This window comes from Spea bombifrons, chromosome 3 (assembly GCF_027358695.1).
Source record: "Spea bombifrons isolate aSpeBom1 chromosome 3, aSpeBom1.2.pri, whole genome shotgun sequence".
Classification (NCBI taxonomy): Eukaryota; Metazoa; Chordata; class Amphibia; order Anura; family Pelobatidae; genus Spea; species Spea bombifrons.
Genome location: NC_071089.1, coordinates 115,278,040 through 115,299,564, shown reverse-complemented (window position 1 = coordinate 115,299,564; position 21,525 = coordinate 115,278,040). Strand labels below are relative to the sequence as shown.

Genomic DNA, 21,525 nt, shown 5'->3' with positions numbered 1-21,525 from the left:
TCTGTTTCATCACTACGTTACCAAGGAGTACACATACCACAGAATTTCTTCACCCTGATACATTTAGCATAGGGTTGAGCCACAAAACAAGGTGACAGGGATGATTCCAATAGTGTGGAGGCTCAGGTATAGGCAGATAAACAAAAGGTTATAGGTACAGGGGAGTAATAGATAGCAAAGCACTAGTAGGAGGTGCCAGACACCTGTATAAGTGATGCCACAGGTAGATGCCCAGTGCAGATATCACAGGATGCCAGGTCAGAAATGCAGGGTTAGCCAATGTCGGGTTTGGTACTCTAAATGGGCAGTTAAGACAAAGCCAAGGTCAGTACACAGAGCAGGTAAACAAGGCACCCAATGCGGTCAGGTAGCACAATGCTATGTGAACCTGTCATAATAACATAGCATGTTAGCATGTGTGTGTGTGTGTGTTAATCTGTGTGTGTCAAATACCAGGTTGGGGAAGTGAAGGAAAAAATATGGGTCTTCCAGAACCCTTTCAAGTGGTAGCAGAAAAATACCCCCTTCTTCCCATACATAGTGGGTAATGGGTAATGAAATAACCTAGTAGGGGTATATGGTTTAGTAAGATTGGGGTTAAAATGTAAAAAACAAAAGTGATCTATGTGTGGAAGAATACTAGTATTCTACATATGAGTCATATGCTGTTGACTTTGGGTCCTTACAGCTACCACCGGATAGAAATGGTTAAGAATAAATTAGTAACTGTCTTTGTGTGAGTTTCGCGTAGTAAAACAGGAACACATGATCTCAGACAGAACTCATGATTTAACCTGATTATGCTTCAGTAAAGGATATGCAAAATACGCCCGTATAATCATAATAACTGCTCAATGTTGGGAATGTTTGCTATGCCTCAGCCCCTTTCTAGGTGGGTATAAATATATGTGCCTCTATGCAATAAAATCAGAGATCTTATTATACATACACTCCTGACTGATTTCTCTCGAGCCGCTCGAGTTCTATTTAATTTGGAACCCCAAGGTATAGAAGTACTTGGAAGTTCTCCGACATATCTTATGCCGAGACTCATATTTTGCCAGTTTATAGAGGTAAGTCTAGGGGTCTTCTGAGGTCAGGATATATTTGGCCCCTTCGCATAAGTAGGCAAGGATATGATATCAAACCTGCCCACATAACATCACCCCACTACTTATTGCGTATCTATATAGATAAAATAAGGTCACAGAGGCCTAGCAACATCTCTGGTTTGCTAAAGCCAATTAGCCCCCAGGCCCCTTCCCTCTGTAATGTACCAATTCACTTTAAACAATATACACTAACACACACACTTACTCTAACGCCATACACTAAACCTCCCCAACTCACACACACTCAAACTCTGAGGGAATTGGTTAGAGGTGCTCCTTGGTGCTATGCAACCACCCCACCAGCTTCAGGACAACCCTGCAGACTTAACCCTTCTCTATTAAATATAACTTGTGACGTTAGCCAACGAGTCATTATTATTTGTTATTACAAATAATTTACATTTAGTTCCTGATACCTGACTCCCTTAACTTCGAAGGAGAGGAATTGGGGGGAGGGGGGTTTGGTGCCAGTTTAGAATCCTTGCTTAGGGACAGGCTGGTGTGTGGAGTGCATGATGAAGCATTACAGAGGAGACTTCTTGCAAGACAAAACTTGACTTTTATTACTGCACAAGAAGAAGCGCTTGCATACGAGGCTGCATATTTACACTCCAAAGAGATACAATCCTCCAGCAAAGATAACCCACCTGAATTAAATCTAGTGAGGAAAATGGATGTTAAATCAAAGGATTTTTCACCACACACTAATGTCACAGCTCCATTTAAAGGGACTTGTTATAGTTGCGGCGGAAAACACAGACGTAATACATGTAATTTCCGAAATGCAGTTTGCCACAAATGTAAACGTACAGGTCATATACAGAGAGTTTGCCAAAGTAAAGCCAGCGGGACACAAAACCAATATAATGCAAGAAAAAATGCAAGTACAATGCCAACCGCAGCGCACTCTGTTAATATGCCACATGCTGTTTGGGGTAGTGAAATGACTACAGGTGTTTACTCAAATGACTATGTAAATACAGTGGAAAATTCGCCATCAGGGCTTAAGATTTACACTGAGATTGTGCTCCAAGATGTTCCTTGCAAAATGGAAGTAGATTCCGGGTGCGCATATTCTTTGATTTCAGAAGAGACATTTGCCTTGTTATGGCCTCATAATGGCCCTTCAATAGTACCTTGTGATATTCATCTGGTAGATTACAACAGGCAAGTTGTGGATGTCAAGGGTGCTTGCTTTATACCAGTCAAATACGGTAAATTCAGAGGACACTTACGTTTAATAATTACTAAGGGACAAAGAGCAAGCTGGGTAGAGAGTTGTATGAACCCCTAGGAATCACATTAACTGGAGTTCATAATGTATCCACAAATACACTACAGAATGTGGTTGATGACTTTAGTGCAGTTTTCGAGGAAGGTCTTGGCATGTATAAAGGTCCTCCTGTTTCTGTTGTATTAGATCCTACAGTACCTCCAGTTCGTAGGAAGCCTCGCAAAGTTCCATTAGCTCTCAGACCCAAGATAGATGCTGAGATTACACGTCTTGTAGAACAAGTTATTCTTGAAACTGTGACACATCCTAAGTGGTGTACACCCATAGGTCCAGTGATGAAACCAAATGGTGATGTCAGAACCTGTGCGGATTACAAATGTACAATCAACAAAGCATTGCAAGAGCATCCTTATCAAATTCCAGCTGTTAATCAAATTCTTACTACTTTGGCAAAAAGGAAGGTATTTGCCAAATTAGATATGGCTCAAGCCTACCAGCAGTTACCTGCGGATGATGAGGCTGCTGATGCACAAACAGTCATAACACACAAAGGAGCTTTCCGAGCAAAACGTTTGCAGTTTGGAGTTTCCATTGCTCCTGGCATATTTCAGAAATTAATGGAGGACCTCTTATCCGGACTTCCGGGTGTAATTCCTTATTTTGATGACGTTCTTATTGGAGCAGATTGTCTACAGTCATTGGCTGCACAGCTACAACTTGTTTTGAAACGTTTCCTTGACGCTGGTCTATAACTTAAAAAAGAAAAGTGTGTTTTTGGTGTAAGCAGTGTGGATTTCCTTGGTTATAGAATCGACGCACATGGCATTCATCCAACTGATTCTAAGGTTGAAGCTATCCATAGAGCTCCAATTCCTGTTTCAAACCCTCCTTTACATGCAAATGATATTGCTCGTATGTCAGCCAAGGATCCATTGCTCTCTCGTGTGCTCAACTGGGTTTGGAGGGGGTGGCCAAGAGCAAAAGTTGAAGACAAGTTCAAGCCATTTGTTGTACGCCAACATGAACTATCTGCCTATAAAGGTTGTCTTTTATGGGGGAACAGAGTGGTAATTCCAAATGCAGGACAAGCTAAAGTTTACATGCCCTCCATGAGGGACATCCTGGAATAGTTTGCATGAAAGCTTTAGCCAGAAGTTATGTTTGGTGGCCTAAAATGGATGAAGTTATTGAGAAGTGGGTAAAGAACTGTGCACCATGTCAATCCACATGTCATGCTCCAGCTAAAGCCCCGGTACAACCATGGGAAGAGACTAGGTCACCTTGGTCCCGTTTACATATAGATTTTGCTGGCCCTTTTCATGTACAAATGGTTTTTTTTAGTTGTTGACTCCTTTTCGAAATGGTTAGAAGTTGTTCCAGTTACATCTGCTACATCGGTCACTGTCATAAAGATTCTAACGAGTCTGTTTGCTACACATGGGTTGCCGGATACAATTGTGTCTGATAATGGCACACAATTTACCTCATCAGAATTCAAAATCTTTATGGAAAGTAATCTTATTCGACATGTCACAATTGCACCATTTCATCCATCCTCAAATGGTCAAGCTGAGCGTATGGTTCAGACCACAAAAGACTCACTCAAGAGAATTATTGCAAAACATGTGACACCATGCTCAAGCACCGGTAGGAGTCCAGCAGAGCTCCTCATGAACCGCCGTCTAAAAACTTGTCTGGATCGTTTACATCCTGATTTGATGGCTGAGCTGCAAGAGAAGCAAGAATTGCAATTCAATGAGCGCTATAATGTTTCTACTGTGAGAGTATTTGTACCTGACAGTGCTGTTTATGTGAGGAACTATGCTTTTGGGCCTAGATGGATACCTGCACAAGTACTTGTGGCCACAGGACCTTTGTCATACAAAGTACAGACTGCTGATGGTAGAATATTACGAAGGCACATAGATCAGATCCTGGAACGAAGTAACGAGATTGTGCCTGCTGCGGGTCCCAGTCATACTGGGTCTCCTGTGATGCCAGATGTTGGTGAACCACTAGAAGATACAGGTGTCAGTTCTCCAGGAGTTGTTGTTGCAGAGCCAGTTCCTTGTAGTCCACAGGACAGAGCACAGGACGACGGCCAAGCTGATGGTCCAGGCGAATCTGCTCCAACCTTGGGCCGGCCAAGGAGTAATATCCACCCTCCCAATTATCTGAACAACTTTGAGGTCTAGGGGGGAGGAGTGTTATGTATTGGGGTACTATGTAGTCTGTTTTGCCAGTAGATGGCAGCATAATGGAAATGTGCACTTGTTCTGTTGTGTTAGGTCTCTTGTGTATATATCTTAATGTGTTGCATGTGGTTAATGAAGTAAAGAAAAGACGTTATGTTCCACTGCTTGTCTGTGTTTGTGAGCAACATCTACATAACATTCAAATACACAAAAATAACATTTGTCTATTTTTTCATTCTGTCTCCTCTGTAAAGGTGCTGCTAAAGAATGATTCCCATTGATCCTGCCACAGTATTTTATTTCTTCGTTACGTGTGTGTTTTTCCTGTATTTTTCCTTCGATTGGAGTAGAAGTGTTGATCGGAATTTACCTCCAGGACCAAAGCCTTTGCCACTTATTGGGAATTTGCACCTTGTGGACCTATGGCAACCTTACGATTCACTTAAACAGGTAATGTTAAACTAACAAAAATCATGATATATTAAAATCATGTTGACATACATGATAACACTCAATGTTCATTGATCTGGAGACTTCTGCTTTCCTCTTCGTCTAAAAGTATTATAGCAGGCCATGAAGTGAAGTTTGTTGGATCTATACCAAGGGGAATGAGATAGGAGGTTTAGGTAAAAAGACAAGCGTAATTTGGTGCTTTTGGGTACAAATGGTTAACTCATTAAATATCTAGGTATTGTTAAACAATACAGAACAACTGACATTATTCCTTAGTATATTGGGAGTATTAGACAAAAGAAAATATTCTCACAAATTTGGGGGTTTGTGGCTAAAAAACTCAACAGTCAAAATAAAGGTCTATTCTTTTCCAAGTTGAAGATATTGTGCTAAATGTAGCGCCCTGTTGACTTGGCATGACCCAGTCTATTCATGTTTAGGATGTTTAGGTTTTTTTTTTTTATTAGTTATGTAGCAAATAAGATATATATATATATTGGGGTTTTTTTTTGCAGTTCTCAAAGAAGTATGGATCCATATTCACTATTTATTCAGGAACAAAGAGGTCAGTGGTGCTGTGTGGTTACGAGACCGTGAAAGACGCTCTCGTTAATCACGCGGAGGCATTTTCTGGAAGAGCCCGTATGCAGATCTTACTCGATTACTCACAAGGGTATGGTAAGTAAAATAAATAGTACAAATCCTAAAACCGAGAGAAATAATAATTAGTCCTATGGGTGATGCAAACAGGTCCAAATGCCACAAAACATATTACATGAAGGGGAGGGTGGAAGACAGCAGAGTGCTTTGAAGTTGCATTAGTTTCACTAGTGTGAACTAAAGTCCAACTCACAAATTTAATAAAGTCAACACACAAAACACTCTTCGCTTGCAAGCAATTGCCTGCTGGAGCTTCCAGTTAATGCAACTTGAAGACAGCAAGCAACTTGAAGACAGCTCGGCAACTCTCGGGCCCCCCTGACTGACAGAAATCCAGGACTCCTCTGCTGGCGGCCGCCGCCGCCTGCCTCAGCCGCCGCCGCCGCTTGCCGCCTGGCTCAGCCGCCTGCCGCCGCCTGCCTCAGCCGCCGCCGCCTGCCGCCTGCCTCAGCCTCAGCCGCCGCTTGCCGCCTGGCTCAGCCTCCGCCGCCGCCTGCCGCCTGCCTCAGCCGCCTGCCGCCTGCCTCAGCCGCCGCCGCCTGCCTCAGCCTCAGCGCTTCAACTCCTGTGTTGGAAGCGTGAGGTGTTTGTCTCGGGTGCCGGCGCACAGCAGTGAAGCGCCGGCACCCGAGACAAACGCCTCACGCTTCCAACACAGGAGTTGAAGGTAAGTGACCGGGGTGGGGTTAGGGAGAGAGAGGGGAGATCCTGAGAAGGGGGGTTAGGGTGTGTGTGTCTGAGTGTGAGTGTGTCTTACTGTGTGTGTGTCTTACTGTGTGTGTGTGTGTGTGTGTGTGGTTTCCCAGATAGCAGTGATTCTGATGAAGTTTTTTTTGTTCAGTTTTTTTGTTCAAAAATGGGGGTGCGTGTTATACACCAGTGCGTGTTATACGCCGATAAATACGGTATGTCAGAGAAAACGCTCGCTATCTAGTAAGTTTTAGGTAAAGCCCCTAAATGTTTAAATCAGAACAGACCAACAACCCTTTGCTCCCCTGCTAGCCAGCTGTGAAAATAGAATTTCCCTTGTTTAAATTCCATGGTTTTTTTTATATACCTCCCAGGTGTTTCTTTTTCCGATTATGAGAACTGGAAAGTAATGAGAAGATTTATCCTCTCAACACTACGAGATTTTGGAATGGGAAAGACAATCATAGAAAATAAAATTAACGAAGAATGCGATTGCTTGGTGGAAAAACTACATTCTTACAAAGGTTAGAGCTGGCTTGTACTAATGCATTTGGGTTTGTTTATGTCAGGAAACTGGGTCCATACAGACGACTGTAAAGACCCAGAGCGCCCAAGGATGGAGTTCAGGAGGTATTGCGCAGCAGTGGAGTTTTACAGGGCCTGGTGCAGGGCGACCGCACTCACCCGGGTGTTGAGCACCTAGGGTTGTGCAGCCACATACCAGCGCCCTGATATAGCGGCGGATGTAGTCCAGAACAGAGCAGAACCAAACTTGGCTGGATGTGGAAATCCTAACTAAACTTGGATCTGACAAAACGAACAGAACCTGGAGATATCCTGCAGGCACCCTGGAGCAGGCATGAAACATAGCACTGGAATCATGTGCAGGATGCTGCAGGCTGGGAGTATGGAAGCTAAGCAGAGTATCAACAGAAACGTAGCAAGCAAGGGGGACAGAGCAAGGAACAGGGAGACCAAGCAAGGAACATAACCAGACAAGACATACATGGTACAGAGCACAACAAAGGACAGGGAACAAGGCAAGGAACACAGGGGAAGGAGTGAGGAGCCGGAATCCTCGGACACTTCTGCTTTAAGCAAGGATAGGACATATTAACTGGGACATGGGGAGAGGAGAGAGGAACCGAAATCCTCAGATGATTCAGGGAAGGAGGGCAAAGGTACATAAGAGACAGACAAACATGAATACAGAAACTAGCCTAGGACTATTAGATAACTATTGGAGATTCCGTCACATCTTATGGCCATAGAATGCTTAGCCCACCACTACGCCAAAGTACTCCAATGACGGTGGGTCCTAACGCTAAGCCCTGCATACGAAAGTACTGATAAACTAAACATTGAATCCAAACAAAGAACCGAGAAGGACAAACCTTTAGACCACAGACTGAGACAAACAGAACAAACGGGTGGGACGCACCTTATAAAGGAAACAGGAGCTGAAGCAAAGAGCAAACTGGATTCAAGGAATCAGAGGTTCAGGACAGAGCATACAGAAATCCAGGAGTGGACCACAGCAAAACATGGGAACTGAGGCAAGGCAGGGAAAAACAGAGATATGCAGCTCCACAGCCTGGATGGACCCTGACAGTTTAGAGCTTTTCTATATTGGTATAAAGTAATGCATTTGTTTCAGAGAAGTAAACGTAAAATCTGATTTCATTGATAGGTGATGAAGGTATCAAAAATTTAGAATTTGATGGCAGATAAGAACCATTTGACCGATCTAGTCTGCCTGTTATATGATGCTGGTGGAACAATAACACTGTAAATAAAATGACTCATCTTCATACAAACGTCGCCTGTCAATGAGGTGCTTAATGCCAAGTCATATGTGTTGATTTTGTCGGGTATCTTTTTTATGTGGTGTGATTGAGCTCCTTTCCATTCTCAGACTCTTGGATTCTGGATAAAATGATAGACTTGTATATTGTGCAGTCACAGGCTGGCACGTTTTATCCGACCGTTGCTTCTGCCCCCACTGCATGGTCAACTTTGTTTCTCTTTCCAGGAGAGCCATTCGAAAACACCATGTTAATGAATTCTGCTATAGCCAATATCATCATATCCATTGTTATTGGTGAACGGTTTGACTATGACAACCCAAGAATTTTGAGAATCATATACTTAATAAATGAAATTTTAAGACTTTTTGCACATCCCATCACCCTGGTAAGAAGTTCTAGCCTCTTTTCACCTTGATAATTCCATGTTACTCTTGAAGTATACTCTACTAATTCTGATTCCAAACATAATCCTGATTCCAGTAATGCTTTTTGTCTACAAGGATGATTATCTACAGTTAAGTAGTCAAAAATAAACTACATTGAGGAATAACTTAATGTAGTTTTGATTTAATTTAGGCTTGAACAAACCCAAGCCCACTCACAGACTAATTCCCACAGAACAATGAGATTGAAAGGGATAGAATTTATAAATTATGGGGAAACAGCTTCTTGATCCAAGTGGAGATCTGGGGTCAAGAAGGAATTTTTTTTGTGCAAAATTGGAAAGAGCCACAACTGGGGTTTTTTTTGCCTTCTTTTGGATCAACAGCAAGAAATAAACAGATATGGGAAAGGCTGAACTTGATGGACGCAAGTCTTTTTTCAGCCTATGTAACTATGAAAGAGGTGATAATATGGTTCGAGAGCTGCAGATCAACGGCAGTTGGACAGCAGGTTGTAGGTTACCCCCTATGTTAATCTTCTGGGTTGTTATCCATTTGTATATATGACCATATGCTGTGGTGCCATTTGATCGGTTATGGGATGACCTTTGAATACAAGCGTGCTAGGGTTGTTTTACGTCCCCGAGAAGATCTGCAGTCTGAAATGTAAGGCCAAACAACACAACAACAAAAAAAAAGAAAAGAAAAAAGAAGAGTTTCCAAATGACTAGTCATTAAATAAATATGTTTCATTAAATTATTTGAAAAGGTTCTTTTAACTGAAATCTTCTAAAAACAAACCAACCTTCTTATTTACTTTGTAACTCAGCGATTATGTTATAGGTTAGGTTAAAACCTGAACTAATATTTGCTAATTTGATTTCTTTACCAAAGCTATATAACACCTTTCCATCTGTCATTCGCTGGTTTCCTGGGAGCCATAAAACGGTTTTGAAATACATGGAGGAGCTGAGGTTGTTTTTTAAGGAGATATTTATAAACCGCAAAAAGCAACTGGACATCAATGACCAGCAAAATGTGATAGATGCATTCCTCGTCAAACAACGAGCGGTACGAGTCTATTCCATTTAAATTTGCATGCGTTACTGTGCTGTTTCAAACTCACCTTGTAGTAACACTGCCAAAACATATTGTGTGTTCTTCTTATATAGTCTATATTTTGCATATATACCATTCAAAAGATCACTTAGAAACGTCCTTCTTCTTGAGAGAACACAGAAAATGTGTCCATTAAAATACCATGAAATGCATGAGAAATCCAGCGCAGACGGGGTTAATGCTGTAATTGACTATTGTAGCTGAAACCGGCTAATTTTTTATGGAATCTCTTCATAGGCGCACAGAGGCCCTTTATCACTCCCATCACTCCTTTATCACTCCCATCACTCCTGTGTTCCAATGGCACGTTGTGTTTGCTGATCCAAGTTTAAAAGGCTAATTGATGGTTAGAAAACCCTTTTGTAATTATGTCACAGCCAGAAGTGTCCTTGTTTTCCATGAAATCAGCTGAGGGACCCCAACAGTAGCATGTATGGATCATGCACATAGAAAACACATAGAAAGCTTTAGCGCGCAGGTACACACTATAACGGTGTAGTCTTTAGCCATACCCTGTGATATATCGCCCACTGTCAGAACCAAAACATTTAAGTTTCCATATTCCATATTTTTCTTTACAGGAAAAGCCTAATCCTGAATTATATTTCCATGATCAAAATCTCAGAATACTTGTGACTGATGTATTTGCTGCCGGGATGGAGACGACCTCAACCACCCTCCGATGGGGCCTTCTGCTAATGATGAAGTACCCAGAAATTCAAAGTTAGATTACTGTGGCGCATTTAGAACTTTTTTAATTTTCCGTAGCACTCACCCCTGCAATGGTTTAGCCTCTGCCGAGTACCAAGATATGATGTCATACCCTGGTGCTCTGCTTCTCAAGGATGAACAACCGCATGCTGTGGGTGATAGGTTCACCCCAATGCTTCACGGTGCACCACAGAGCCAAATAACTCAACTGGGCGCCTGTCTGGACCTGCCACCTTGGACCTTGGTAGAATATGCCACTGAACACTTATATTTCTTAACAACTATACATAGGGATTTTCCCTTACCTCTGCATATAGGAGTTGGGTCAAGGCGGACGGTTATCTGGATGGGGCAGTTCTTGCTGCACCGTAGACTGTGGCTACCTTGAGCAGAAGGCATGGCTAGTACAGGAAACTGAGCAGTGCTGGATAGTTCCTAGATGCTATATTGATACAAATCCATTAGCCATAAAAAAAACTATTGATTAGAATTCAAAATAGCAGTCAATGTCAATTATAATTCCGTTTTGACTTTTCCCCACGTTAATAGAGTTTTAGTATTTAAAAACTTCTCAATCGCTCCTGTGTGCCTTGAGGAGAGGGTTGAGGAGCACTCTCAACACATAGCTGAGTTGTTGAGCTCAAATGTTTTATCTCAAACGTACCCACATGATCTTAGGCATAATTCAAACTTAAATCTAAAACTTACATCATACATAATGAAGGTTGGGGAATATTTATTTTAACAGTAATAATAATAATATTATTTGGTATGACTTTAATACCTCTGTTGTTTATAGAAAAGGTCCAAGATGAAATAGAAGAAGTGATTGGATCTGCCACACCTCAGGCAGAACACAGAAAGTTAATGCCGTATACCGACACCGTTATTCATGAAATCCAAAGATTCAGTGACATTGTACCAATCGCCGTTCCACATGCAACTACTCAAGATGTTATATTTAGAGGATATTTTATTCCAAAGGCAAGTATCTGAGTTTATATAGCTGGATAGAAACAACAATCTAATCTATTTTACATTATATATATATATATATATATATCCATAGGATCACCCATCTTAACTCTCCAAAGGAGCCGCAAAGAGGTATAAAGGGGTACAGAGAATTCTTATAAAAGAATATGGAAATATCACATGAACAGGGTACAGAATTTCTTTACTCCATGAGGTTCATTTGTACTATAAACAGTCATGGCTTTTTCTTTTAATAGGGTACCGAAATCATCACATTTCTAACGTCTGTACTAAAGGATAAAGCTCACTTCGAGAAACCAGATGAGTTTTACCCCCAACATTTTCTAGACTCTGAAGGAAAATTTGTAAAGAAAGAGGCATTTATTCCTTTCTGTCATGGACTGGGTCCAAGCTGGAGGCCGGAAGGACCCAGCGCGCCCGATGTAGTTTGCAGGAGTCACGATGCAGCAGTGGAGTCTAGGGCAGGGCCTGGTTGCAGGGTGACCACACTCGCCCAGGCGTTGAGCACCTAGGTTAGTGCAGCCAAACACCAGCGCCCTGATATGGCAGCAGATGGAGTCCAGAACAAAAGGAATCCTGCAGGCACCCTGGAGCAGGCATGAAGCATAGCACACGGATCACGAGCAGGATGCTGCAGGCTGGGAGAATGAAGACTAAGCAAAGGGTTAATGTAGCAGACACATAACACAGCAAAGGAAAGGGAGACCAGGCAAGAAACATGATATAGGATATACATGAGAAGTGGCTAGAAACATGACATGAATAGCGTAAAGTATAAACAGGCACAAGACAAGGAATAAACATAACCTGACAAGACATACATGGTACAGGGCACAACAAAGGACAGGGAAGAAGGCAAGGAACACAGGGGAAGGAGTGAGGAGCCGGAACCCTCGGACGCTTCTTCCTTTAAGCAAGGATAGGAAATCTTAACTGGGACATGGGGAGAGGAGAGAGGAACCGGAATCCTCAGATGATTCAAGGAAGAAGGGCAAAGGTACATAAAAGACAGACAAACAAGAATACAGAAACTAGCCTAGGACTACATGATAACTATTGGAGATTCCGTCACATGATATGGCCATAGTATGCTTAGCCCACCACTACGCCAAAGTACTCCAATGACGGTGGGTCCTAACGCTAATCCCTGCTGACAAAGATGCAAAACAAACCACACATGTAAACCAAACACACAGCACTGAGACATACCTTAGACTGCAGACTGAGACAAACAGAACACACAGGTGGGGCACACCTAATAAAGGAAGCAGAGCTGAAGCAAAGAGCCGGAGCAGAAGCAAGGAATGGAAAATAGAACAAAGCAAAAGGAAATCCAGGAATGGATCAAAGCAAAGCAGAGAAACTACAGCAGGACAGATATGCAGCTCCGCAGCCTGGGCAGAACGTAACACAATCCCCCTCCGAAAGAGCGGCCTCTGGACGCGAACAGAAACATCAACAGAAGGAAGGCCCGCTCCTAACGGAAGACTGAAGAACCAAGTCAACCCAGGAACCAGCATACGGAGTCTGAAAAACGTAGGAGTCCCTCGATGACCAGCACTGTCGCTAGTAGACCAATCTCCTCCAAAAACAGGAATCAGAATGTCTGAACAGGATTGAGGAAGTTGTCTCTAGCTGACATTTAGATCCAGATGAAGGCAAAACAGATAAGCCACTTGACAAGGCAGACACGGCAGGTAACCCACTTGCTGGGCAGACATGACAGGTAGCCCACTTGCTGGGCAGACATGACAGGTAGCCCACTTGCTGGGCAGACACGAAAGGCACGAGTTCAGGCATGGGTACGGGTTCAGGCACAGGTTCAGGCACAGGCACGGGTACAGGCACAGGTTCAGACAACAGGTTGCCCACTTGCAGGGCACACAGCAGGTTGCCCACTTGCAGGGTACTCTACCAGGGTAGCCTGGATGCAGGCACTCATCCTGGGAGTCCACAGTGGGGCGCTGGCCGCAACTCAGGAAACCCTCTTTCAGGGTACACGGCAGGTTTCCCACTTACAGGGTACTCAACTTAGGAGTCCACTTACTGGGGCGTTGGCCGCAACTCAGGAACACGGCAGGTTCTGGAACAAGGCAGGTTTCTGGAACAAGGCAGGTTTCTGGAACAAGGCAGGTTTCTGGAACAAGGCAGGTTTCTGGAACAAGGCAGGTTTCTGGAACAAGGCAGGTTTCTGGAACAAGGCAGGTTTCTGGAACAAGGCAGGTTTCTGGAACAAGGCAGGTTTCTGGAACAAGGCAGGTTTCTGGAACAAGGCAGGTTTCTGGAACAAGGCAGGTACTGGAACAAGGAGAAGCCCTCTTGCGGGGCACACGACTAGAAGCCCTCTTCCAGGGCACACGGCATGGCTAGAAGCCCTCTTGCAGGGCGGACGAGAACGGAGTACCACCGGGCCAGGCACGTGTACTGGATCAAGCATGGGTACAGGCATAAGCTCAGATACTATGTCATGCATGCGTACCGGCTCAGGCACGGGTACAGGAACGGAGGCCCACTGGAAGGGCGGACGAGAACGGAGTACCACCGGGCCAGGCACATGTACTGGTTCATGCAAGGGTACCGGCATAAGCTCAGGTAGTGGATCATGCATGCGTACAGGCTCAGGCACGGGTACGGGAACGGACACAGGCTCAGGCAGGAACAGGCACAGGCTCAGGCAGGAACAGGCTCAGGCAAGCGGGTACGGAGGCCCACTGGAAGGGCTGACGGGTACGGAGGCCCACTGGAAGGGCTGACGGGTACGGAGGCCCACTGGAAGGGCTGACGGGTACGGAGGCCCACTGGAAGGGCTGACGGGTACGGAGGCCCACTGGAAGGGCTGATGGGTACGGAGGCCCACTGGAAGGGCTGACGCTGCAAACTCCACTCCGCGAACTCCTGGCCGTTTACCTGCGGCCATGTGTCACGGACTGGGTCCAAGCTGGAGGCCGGAAGGACCCAGCGCGCCCGATGTAGTTTGCAGGAGTCACGATGCAGCAGTGGAGTCTAGGGCAGGGCCTGGTTGCAGGGTGACCACACTCGCCCAGGCGTTGAGCACCTAGGTTAGTGCAGCCAAACACCAGCGCCCTGATATGGCAGCAGATGGAGTCCAGAACAAAAGGAATCCTGCAGGCACCCTGGAGCAGGCATGAAGCATAGCACACGGATCACGAGCAGGATGCTGCAGGCTGGGAGAATGAAGACTAAGCAAAGGGTTAATGTAGCAGACACATAACACAGCAAAGGAAAGGGAGACCAGGCAAGAAACATGATATAGGATATACATGAGAAGTGGCTAGAAACATGACATGAATAGCGTAAAGTATAAACAGGCACAAGACAAGGAATAAACATAACCTGACAAGACATACATGGTACAGGGCACAACAAAGGACAGGGAAGAAGGCAAGGAACACAGGGGAAGGAGTGAGGAGCCGGAACCCTCGGACGCTTCTTCCTTTAAGCAAGGATAGGAAATCTTAACTGGGACATGGGGAGAGGAGAGAGGAACCGGAATCCTCAGATGATTCAAGGAAGAAGGGCAAAGGTACATAAAAGACAGACAAACAAGAATACAGAAACTAGCCTAGGACTACATGATAACTATTGGAGATTCCATCACATGATATGGCCATAGTATGCTTAGCCCACCACTACGCCAAAGTACTCCAATGACGGTGGGTCCTAACGCTAATCCCTGCTGACAAAGATGCAAAACAAACCACACATGTAAACCAAACACACAGCACTGAGACATACCTTAGACTGCAGACTGAGACAAACAGAACACACAGGTGGGGCACACCTAATAAAGGAAGCAGAGCTGAAGCAAAGAGCCGGAGCAGAAGCAAGGAATGGAAAATAGAACAAAGCAAAAGGAAATCCAGGAATGGATCAAAGCAAAGCAGAGAAACTACAGCAGGACAGATATGCAGCTCCGCAGCCTGGGCAGAACGTAACACTTTCTCATTAGGTATGATATTTGCTCTTAAATCATATCAAGAATATCTTACATAGTTTTGTTAAACTAACAATGATCAGAATGTTTGATTTATCTCCTGCAAGAAACTTGATACAGTTATTTCCAACATTGATACATATGACAGGGCAGAATTGGAGGGTTTCCATGGGCTATAGAATGCAATGCAGGCTGGCCTTAAAACAAATGTCCTTTGTGACCGAGGACAGCATACAATGCCCCCTATTCTAATGCCAGCATCCTGCCTCTGTACTGATATATACAGTGTACCAGTGCTTGATGCAGGCTAGGTGGGTTGAATGGTTCTTACGTGCCATCTTATTCTATGTGAGATGTGAGCACTGTTATACTAATAGCATTTAAATGCCTGAACAGAAGTTCAGGCATTGGAAATCTGGGGCGTCACAGCTTAGATTGCCAGAAAAATTGGGCATTGCAGGAAACAATGGACAGTAGAGATACTGCTGAGGCCTCTAAAAATAAGAAACAAAGTATTTACATTTTTTTAAAAAAGGTGGAAAAAAATTTAAATAGGAAAAGAAAAACAAATCAAATAAAAAGGCAAATGTCCTCAAAGTAGAGCTCAGTGAAATGTGCTACTTTACACCCATTTTAAAAGATCACAGCATTAGAACACAATAGAACTTTTTCTATTGTATAAAAAATCTTCTTAGATATTGTACATAAATCTCGTTCTTATTTTTAGGTCGAAGGAGTTGCATTGGTGAAAATTTAGCCAAAATGGAGCTTTTCCTGTTCATCATTAGGCTGCTGCAGAATTTCACATTCCAGCCTCCCCCGGGGGCTGAACTTGATATCACACCACTTATTGGCTCTACTACTCCTCCAAAACCACATTATATGTGTGCGGTGCCTCGCAAATAGTATAGTCGGAAACTGAGTTTTTTCTTCTTTGTAAACAGAATACGCATTTAGAACATGTCTACATTTATTTACATAATAAATATATATAACGCCTATATGTTTAAATATTTTTTCTAATATTTATATATTTAACCCATTAAGGACATTGCATTGTGAGCCCGTACATGTACAGGCTACACCATCCTTATTTTTTTCTTATTTCATAGGCATTGCCTTTTTTAGATTTGAACAACTCAGATGTGGCCAACCTCACATGAAACACTGTTGTGGGACGGGCATATGCTAGAACTGGATAGAGAAGGCCCCAACCATTTGTAAATTATGTATAAAGAGGGGGGTCAAGCATGATGTTATAAGGACCCAGCAGTAGTTGGAGTTCTTTTGAAGACACTTACTGTTCCCCTTTTGAAATGTGGTTTTGTAGACACATGTCTATTCTAGTAGGGGTGATCCCAATGAGGTGGCTCTCACAGGGCTTCTGAACAACAAAGGCTGGACCTGTTGGTGGCTGCTGTCTCCTGACATTGGAGAGAGGCGCAGCTGTAAATGAGCAGGCGCCTAAAAACCTCCTGCCGCTGCAAACGAGCGACACATCACCCAGCTAACGTGCCAGGCGGCTGGCTCTAGTTCCTCTTACGGAGGAGGACTGGAGACTAAGGTGCCATCAATGGTGTGTGGTGCAGGTCATGCGCTGACATGACTCCACCTCCGAGGGTGGGGAACGACGGGGTACAGGGGGCAACATAATGAGGTTTTGCCTAAGGTGGCAAAAATCCTTGCATCAGCCTTGTTAAATACGCATTAAACCGTGTGCGCACGCATGACCCTCATAAGCCCACCATACCTCCACCTCCTTTATCGGATATGTTTTGGGAATTAGGAGGTTAACGTGGTTACAAAATCAAATTATTTTAAAAATGAAACAGAAAATTACAAAATATCTACCTACCCCTCTCCCTTCAAGTACTTAAGGTGGGCAGGGACACAGTCTTTGGCCTTTGGGTGGCCAGTAATAATAATTACTCTCCATGTGCAGAAAGAAAGCAGTATTTTCCTGCTCTTATCTATCTCCTTCTTCTTAGGATAAAGGGTAAAGGGCTCATGAAGCCCAATTGTGGGAGGGGACACGGTATAGGGTGACTGAATCCTTGAGGTCCTCTCTTTGGACCTGTAAATTAGCTTAAATTGGGCTCTTTCTGCCTGCTAGATCTCACTAGTGCATATTGGAGGCCACTAGGACAGATTGTAGGACTCACCAGGCCACGTGAGGAGGTAGTGGCTCAGCACACACTATTCCAAAATAATGCCCCAGCGGGGACAAGGGTAAGTTACAACTAAAAACAAACCAATCAAAAATACCCTTATTATAACCCCACCCTAAAACATAACTTTTATTAATATGTTTGTTAAAAGGTTTTAAAAGATTTTTAAAAACACCAGTGTCACCAGTCCTACCATGAAAGGTATACGTCACTGTAACATGAGGGCATATGCCCACAGCTGTGTAACACTAATAATATCAGATCATATATACTGTCGATGGCTGCAGTCCTAACAACAGAAATAACTGAATTATGACCAGTGACACAGGCTTATTAAAAACTCAGACGAATAGCCCCCCCGACATGTTTCGCTCCTCAGAGCTTCATCAGAGGTCTGGGCTAATGGCTTCCAAAATGGAGACTGTTTGGCCTTATATCTCCTTTGTTAATGACATCACGGCTCAGCAGACACTGGTGAGAGGGCACTTATACCTATCTTGCTGAAACAGTCCCATCACACAAATCAGTCACCCTGACCAGGTCAAACATTCTCAAATGCACGCTTAAATAACATACACCATATGGACAAAAGTATTGGGACACGCCTCTTAATTATTGAATTCAGGTGTTTCAATCAGACCCATTGCTACAGGTGTATAAAATGAAGAACCTAGCCATGCAGTCTGCATTTACAAACACTTTTGTAATGGGTTGTTCCGAAGAGCTCAGTGAAGTCACGTGTTGTAATTGTGATAAGATCCCACCTTTGCAATAAGTCAGTTTGTGAAATTTCATCCCCACTAGATATTCCACGGTCCACTGACAGCGGTATTATGGGAACGTGGAAGAGTTTAGGAACAGCAACTCGTTAAGTCATAGAGCAGTGTCACCGAGTTTGAGGCGCTCTGTTGATTCCATAGCTGAAGCTCCACTTGGAGCTCTTACTAAACAATACATTTAGTAACTATACAGGTAGGACAGCTAATCTGTCCCAAACCCCAAAACCCCCAAAATAACAGTTCTTTTACCTCACAGAACTGTTTCATTCAGCTTTGCAACAGCAGGTGACTTCCGAACTCTGCTGTTTACAACCTCCTTAATAAGGCCTCAGTTCTTAATTAGTGGCTGCAGAGGAGACTAAGGGGTACAGCCCTAAAAACAAGCTGGGACCAAAATACTTTCCTTCCAGCACTCTACCTGCCTCTCTCCACCCTTTCTTGGTGTCTACGGGGTTCGAGACTCCCTTCATTAACAGACCTGCCTTTCTCTTCATCACTATAAATATATATATAGAGAGAGAGAGAGCAGCATATCTGGAGTGGGCCGAGTGCCAGCATATCTGGTGGAGCAGAGTGGCGGCATATCTGGGGGCAGAGGGGCATATCTATAAGTAAGGTGCATTAAAATGGCTATTGGTTTTCTGTTTGTATGTAATATATGTTGACTAACTGCATAATAGATGCCAAAAATGTTAAAATACAGTGTGTGAGTTAGAATACTGTTTTACTATTCCACTGATGTGTATTTTTTCAAAAAAATCTAAATTTTTCTTTAAAAAGCACCTAACTTTTTGGGTGCGGCCTATAGTCGGGTGCGGCCCATAATCGAGCCAATACGGTATATTATTTTACATTTTTATATTACACAAAAAGTAGTTGGAGCTTTATATAAGAAGCCTTGATGAAAATAAATGCTCATCAAGTACGTCCTGATTAAATGTCTCTCCAGATACGGTAGCTATGGAGCTAGAGCGCGATTCTTCCTTATGATGAGAAAGATGGCACCTTGAGGCAATGTGTTTATTATCGGGATCTGCCTATTATTACTGTATACAGCACTGGGGGTTATATTACTGTATACAGCGCTGGGGGTTATATTACTGTATACCAGAGGCGTATCTACTGAAAATAGCGCCTATGGCAAGCACTGAAATTGCGCCCCTGTCCAAATATCTAAAACCCATTTACTAGCCCCTGCTGCCCATATATATCTATATATTAGTCCCTGCTGCCGATAGCGGGTATAGATCAACACACAAACCCAGATCAATTGAAATTCACTTGTGATCTCAGCACTGAAGGTATATATCAAATAAACAGAATCAGACATACAAGTCCTGTATTTGCAGGTATACAATAATAATATATGAAACGTAGCATCGCAGGTATAGATCAAATAAATACATGGAAACAGCATTGCAGGTATTAATCAACTGAATAAGACATATTAACCCTGTATTTGCAGGTACACATAAATAATGTATGGAAACATAGCATAGCAGATATGGATCTACAGAATAACACAAACCCAGCTTTGCAATTGGAATTCACATAAAAATACGGCATTAAAGGTATATTTAAAACCCCCTAAATTACAGGCATAGATCACAGGTTGCACACCCCAAAGCAAGCCCTGGCGTCCACATTCCCCACATAGAACCTGGCCAGCACCCAAATTACACACATAAGATTTGCAATCTTTGTCCCCAAATAGCCCAGCACAAGTCAACTTTGTCCCCAAACAGACCGGCCAGTGCCATCTTTGTCCCATATACACCCTGCCTGTGCCATCTTGGTCCCCAAGGCTCAAACCTCCTGCTAGTGCCATCTTTGCCCTTCCACAATTATACATCTATGATACACAAACACTTTTACAGTCACTCACTAATTCACACTTTAATTCAGACAACTCATCCACACATTAACTCATGCTCTCCCTCATTCACTCAATGCATCCACACATTAACTCATGCTCTCCCTCATTCAGACAATTCATCCACACATTAACTCATGCTCTCCCTCATTCACTCAATGCATCCACACAGTAACTCATGCTCTCCCTCATTCAGACAATACATTCACATATTAATGCACACTCTTTACTTATATCTACCCCTCTCCCTCCCCTATCACTTCCTACCACCCTCTCCCTTATCACTTTTTAACCCCCTCCCTCCCTCATCACTTTTTAACCCCCTCCCTCCCTCATCACTTTTTAACCCCCTCCCTCATCACTTTTAAACTCCCTCCCTCATCACTTAACTCCCTCCCTTCCTCATCACTTTTTAACTCCCTCCCTCCCTTCCTCATCACTTTTTAACTCCCTCCCTCACTTCCTCATCACTTTTTAACTCCCTCCCTCCCTTCCTCATCACTTTTTAACTCCCTCCCTTCCTCATCACTTTTTAACTCCCTCCCTTCCTCATCATCACTTTTTAACTCCCTCCCTCCCTTCCTCATCACTTTTTAACCCCTCTCTCTCACCATGAAGTCCAGCGACGGGAGGACGATGCTTCGGTCTTCCTGCACCGCTCGCTGGTGCCCGCTGCTTCACTGCTGAGCGCCGTAATATGACGTCATATTTCGGCGCCCAGCAGTGAAGCAGCGGGCACCAGCGAGCGGCTTTTAAACGCTGTCTTCTTTTTTTTTTATGCGGGGGAGAACGAGGGGCGCTGAGCGGTTGCTAGGCGCCCCTCTCTCTCTCCTCCGCATCAGTGTTTAAAAGCCGCTCGCTGGTGCCGGCATTTCATGAAATGCCGGCACCGGGACGGGGGTAGAGGGCTCGTGGAGGAGAATGAGGGGCGCCGAGCGGTTGCTAGGCGCCCCTCTCTCTCCTCCGCATCAAAAAAAAATAAAAAAAAAATGCCGGTGAGCGGCATTTAAAAGCCGCTCACCGGCGCCCCCCTTGAGATGGCGCCCATGGCACGTGCCATGGCTGCCATACCCTATATACGCCTCTGCTGTATACCGCGCTGGAGGATTATTACTGTATACAGCACTGGAGGTTATTATTGTATACAGCGCTGGGGGTTATTACTATATACAGCGCTGGGGGGAGGGGTATTAACCTCCAGCACTGTACACAGGGGTTTATGCTCAAAGAGATTTTTTTTTTTTTTTTCATGAGCTTCCCCTTTAAAAGAAAATACAGCTTTGGGGAGTGAACTAGAAAGAATGATCACTGGTTGGACTGGTTTGGAAAGCAGATGTTTTGTAACAAACCAGTTATTTAAATGTTTTTATGCAAGGCGGGTGTGATGTT

General features: G+C 43.8%; 1 protein-coding gene and 1 pseudogene across 1 annotated transcript; both read left to right on the top strand.

The window, feature by feature from the left end:
• Positions 1-1,894: 1,894 nt before the first annotated feature.
• Positions 1,895-4,541, top strand: LOC128484157 (uncharacterized protein K02A2.6-like; annotated as a pseudogene).
• A 267-nt stretch (positions 4,542-4,808) lies between these two features.
• On the top strand, positions 4,809-16,222 carry LOC128484156 (cytochrome P450 2K6-like). The gene is made up of 9 exons (XM_053460475.1): positions 4,809-4,991; positions 5,510-5,672; positions 6,719-6,868; positions 8,377-8,537; positions 9,430-9,606; positions 10,236-10,377; positions 11,165-11,349; positions 11,598-11,745; positions 16,044-16,222. The coding sequence occupies exons 1-9, from the start codon at positions 4,809-4,811 to the stop codon at positions 16,220-16,222; spliced, it is 1,488 nt and encodes a 495-aa protein (XP_053316450.1).
• The last annotated feature ends 5,303 nt before the right edge of the window (positions 16,223-21,525 follow it).

Bases quoted from the DNA above. Each gene is read 5' to 3' on its own strand.
- LOC128484156 (XM_053460475.1), top strand. From the start codon at position 4,809: ATGATTCCCATTGATCCTGCCACAGTATTTTATTTCTTCGTTACGTGT. The intron at 4,992-5,509 runs GTAATGTTAAAC...TTTTTTTTGCAG, and splicing joins CTTACGATTCACTTAAACAG to TTCTCAAAGAAGTATGGATC. The intron at 6,869-8,376 runs GTTAGAGCTGGC...TTCTCTTTCCAG, and splicing joins AAAACTACATTCTTACAAAG to GAGAGCCATTCGAAAACACC.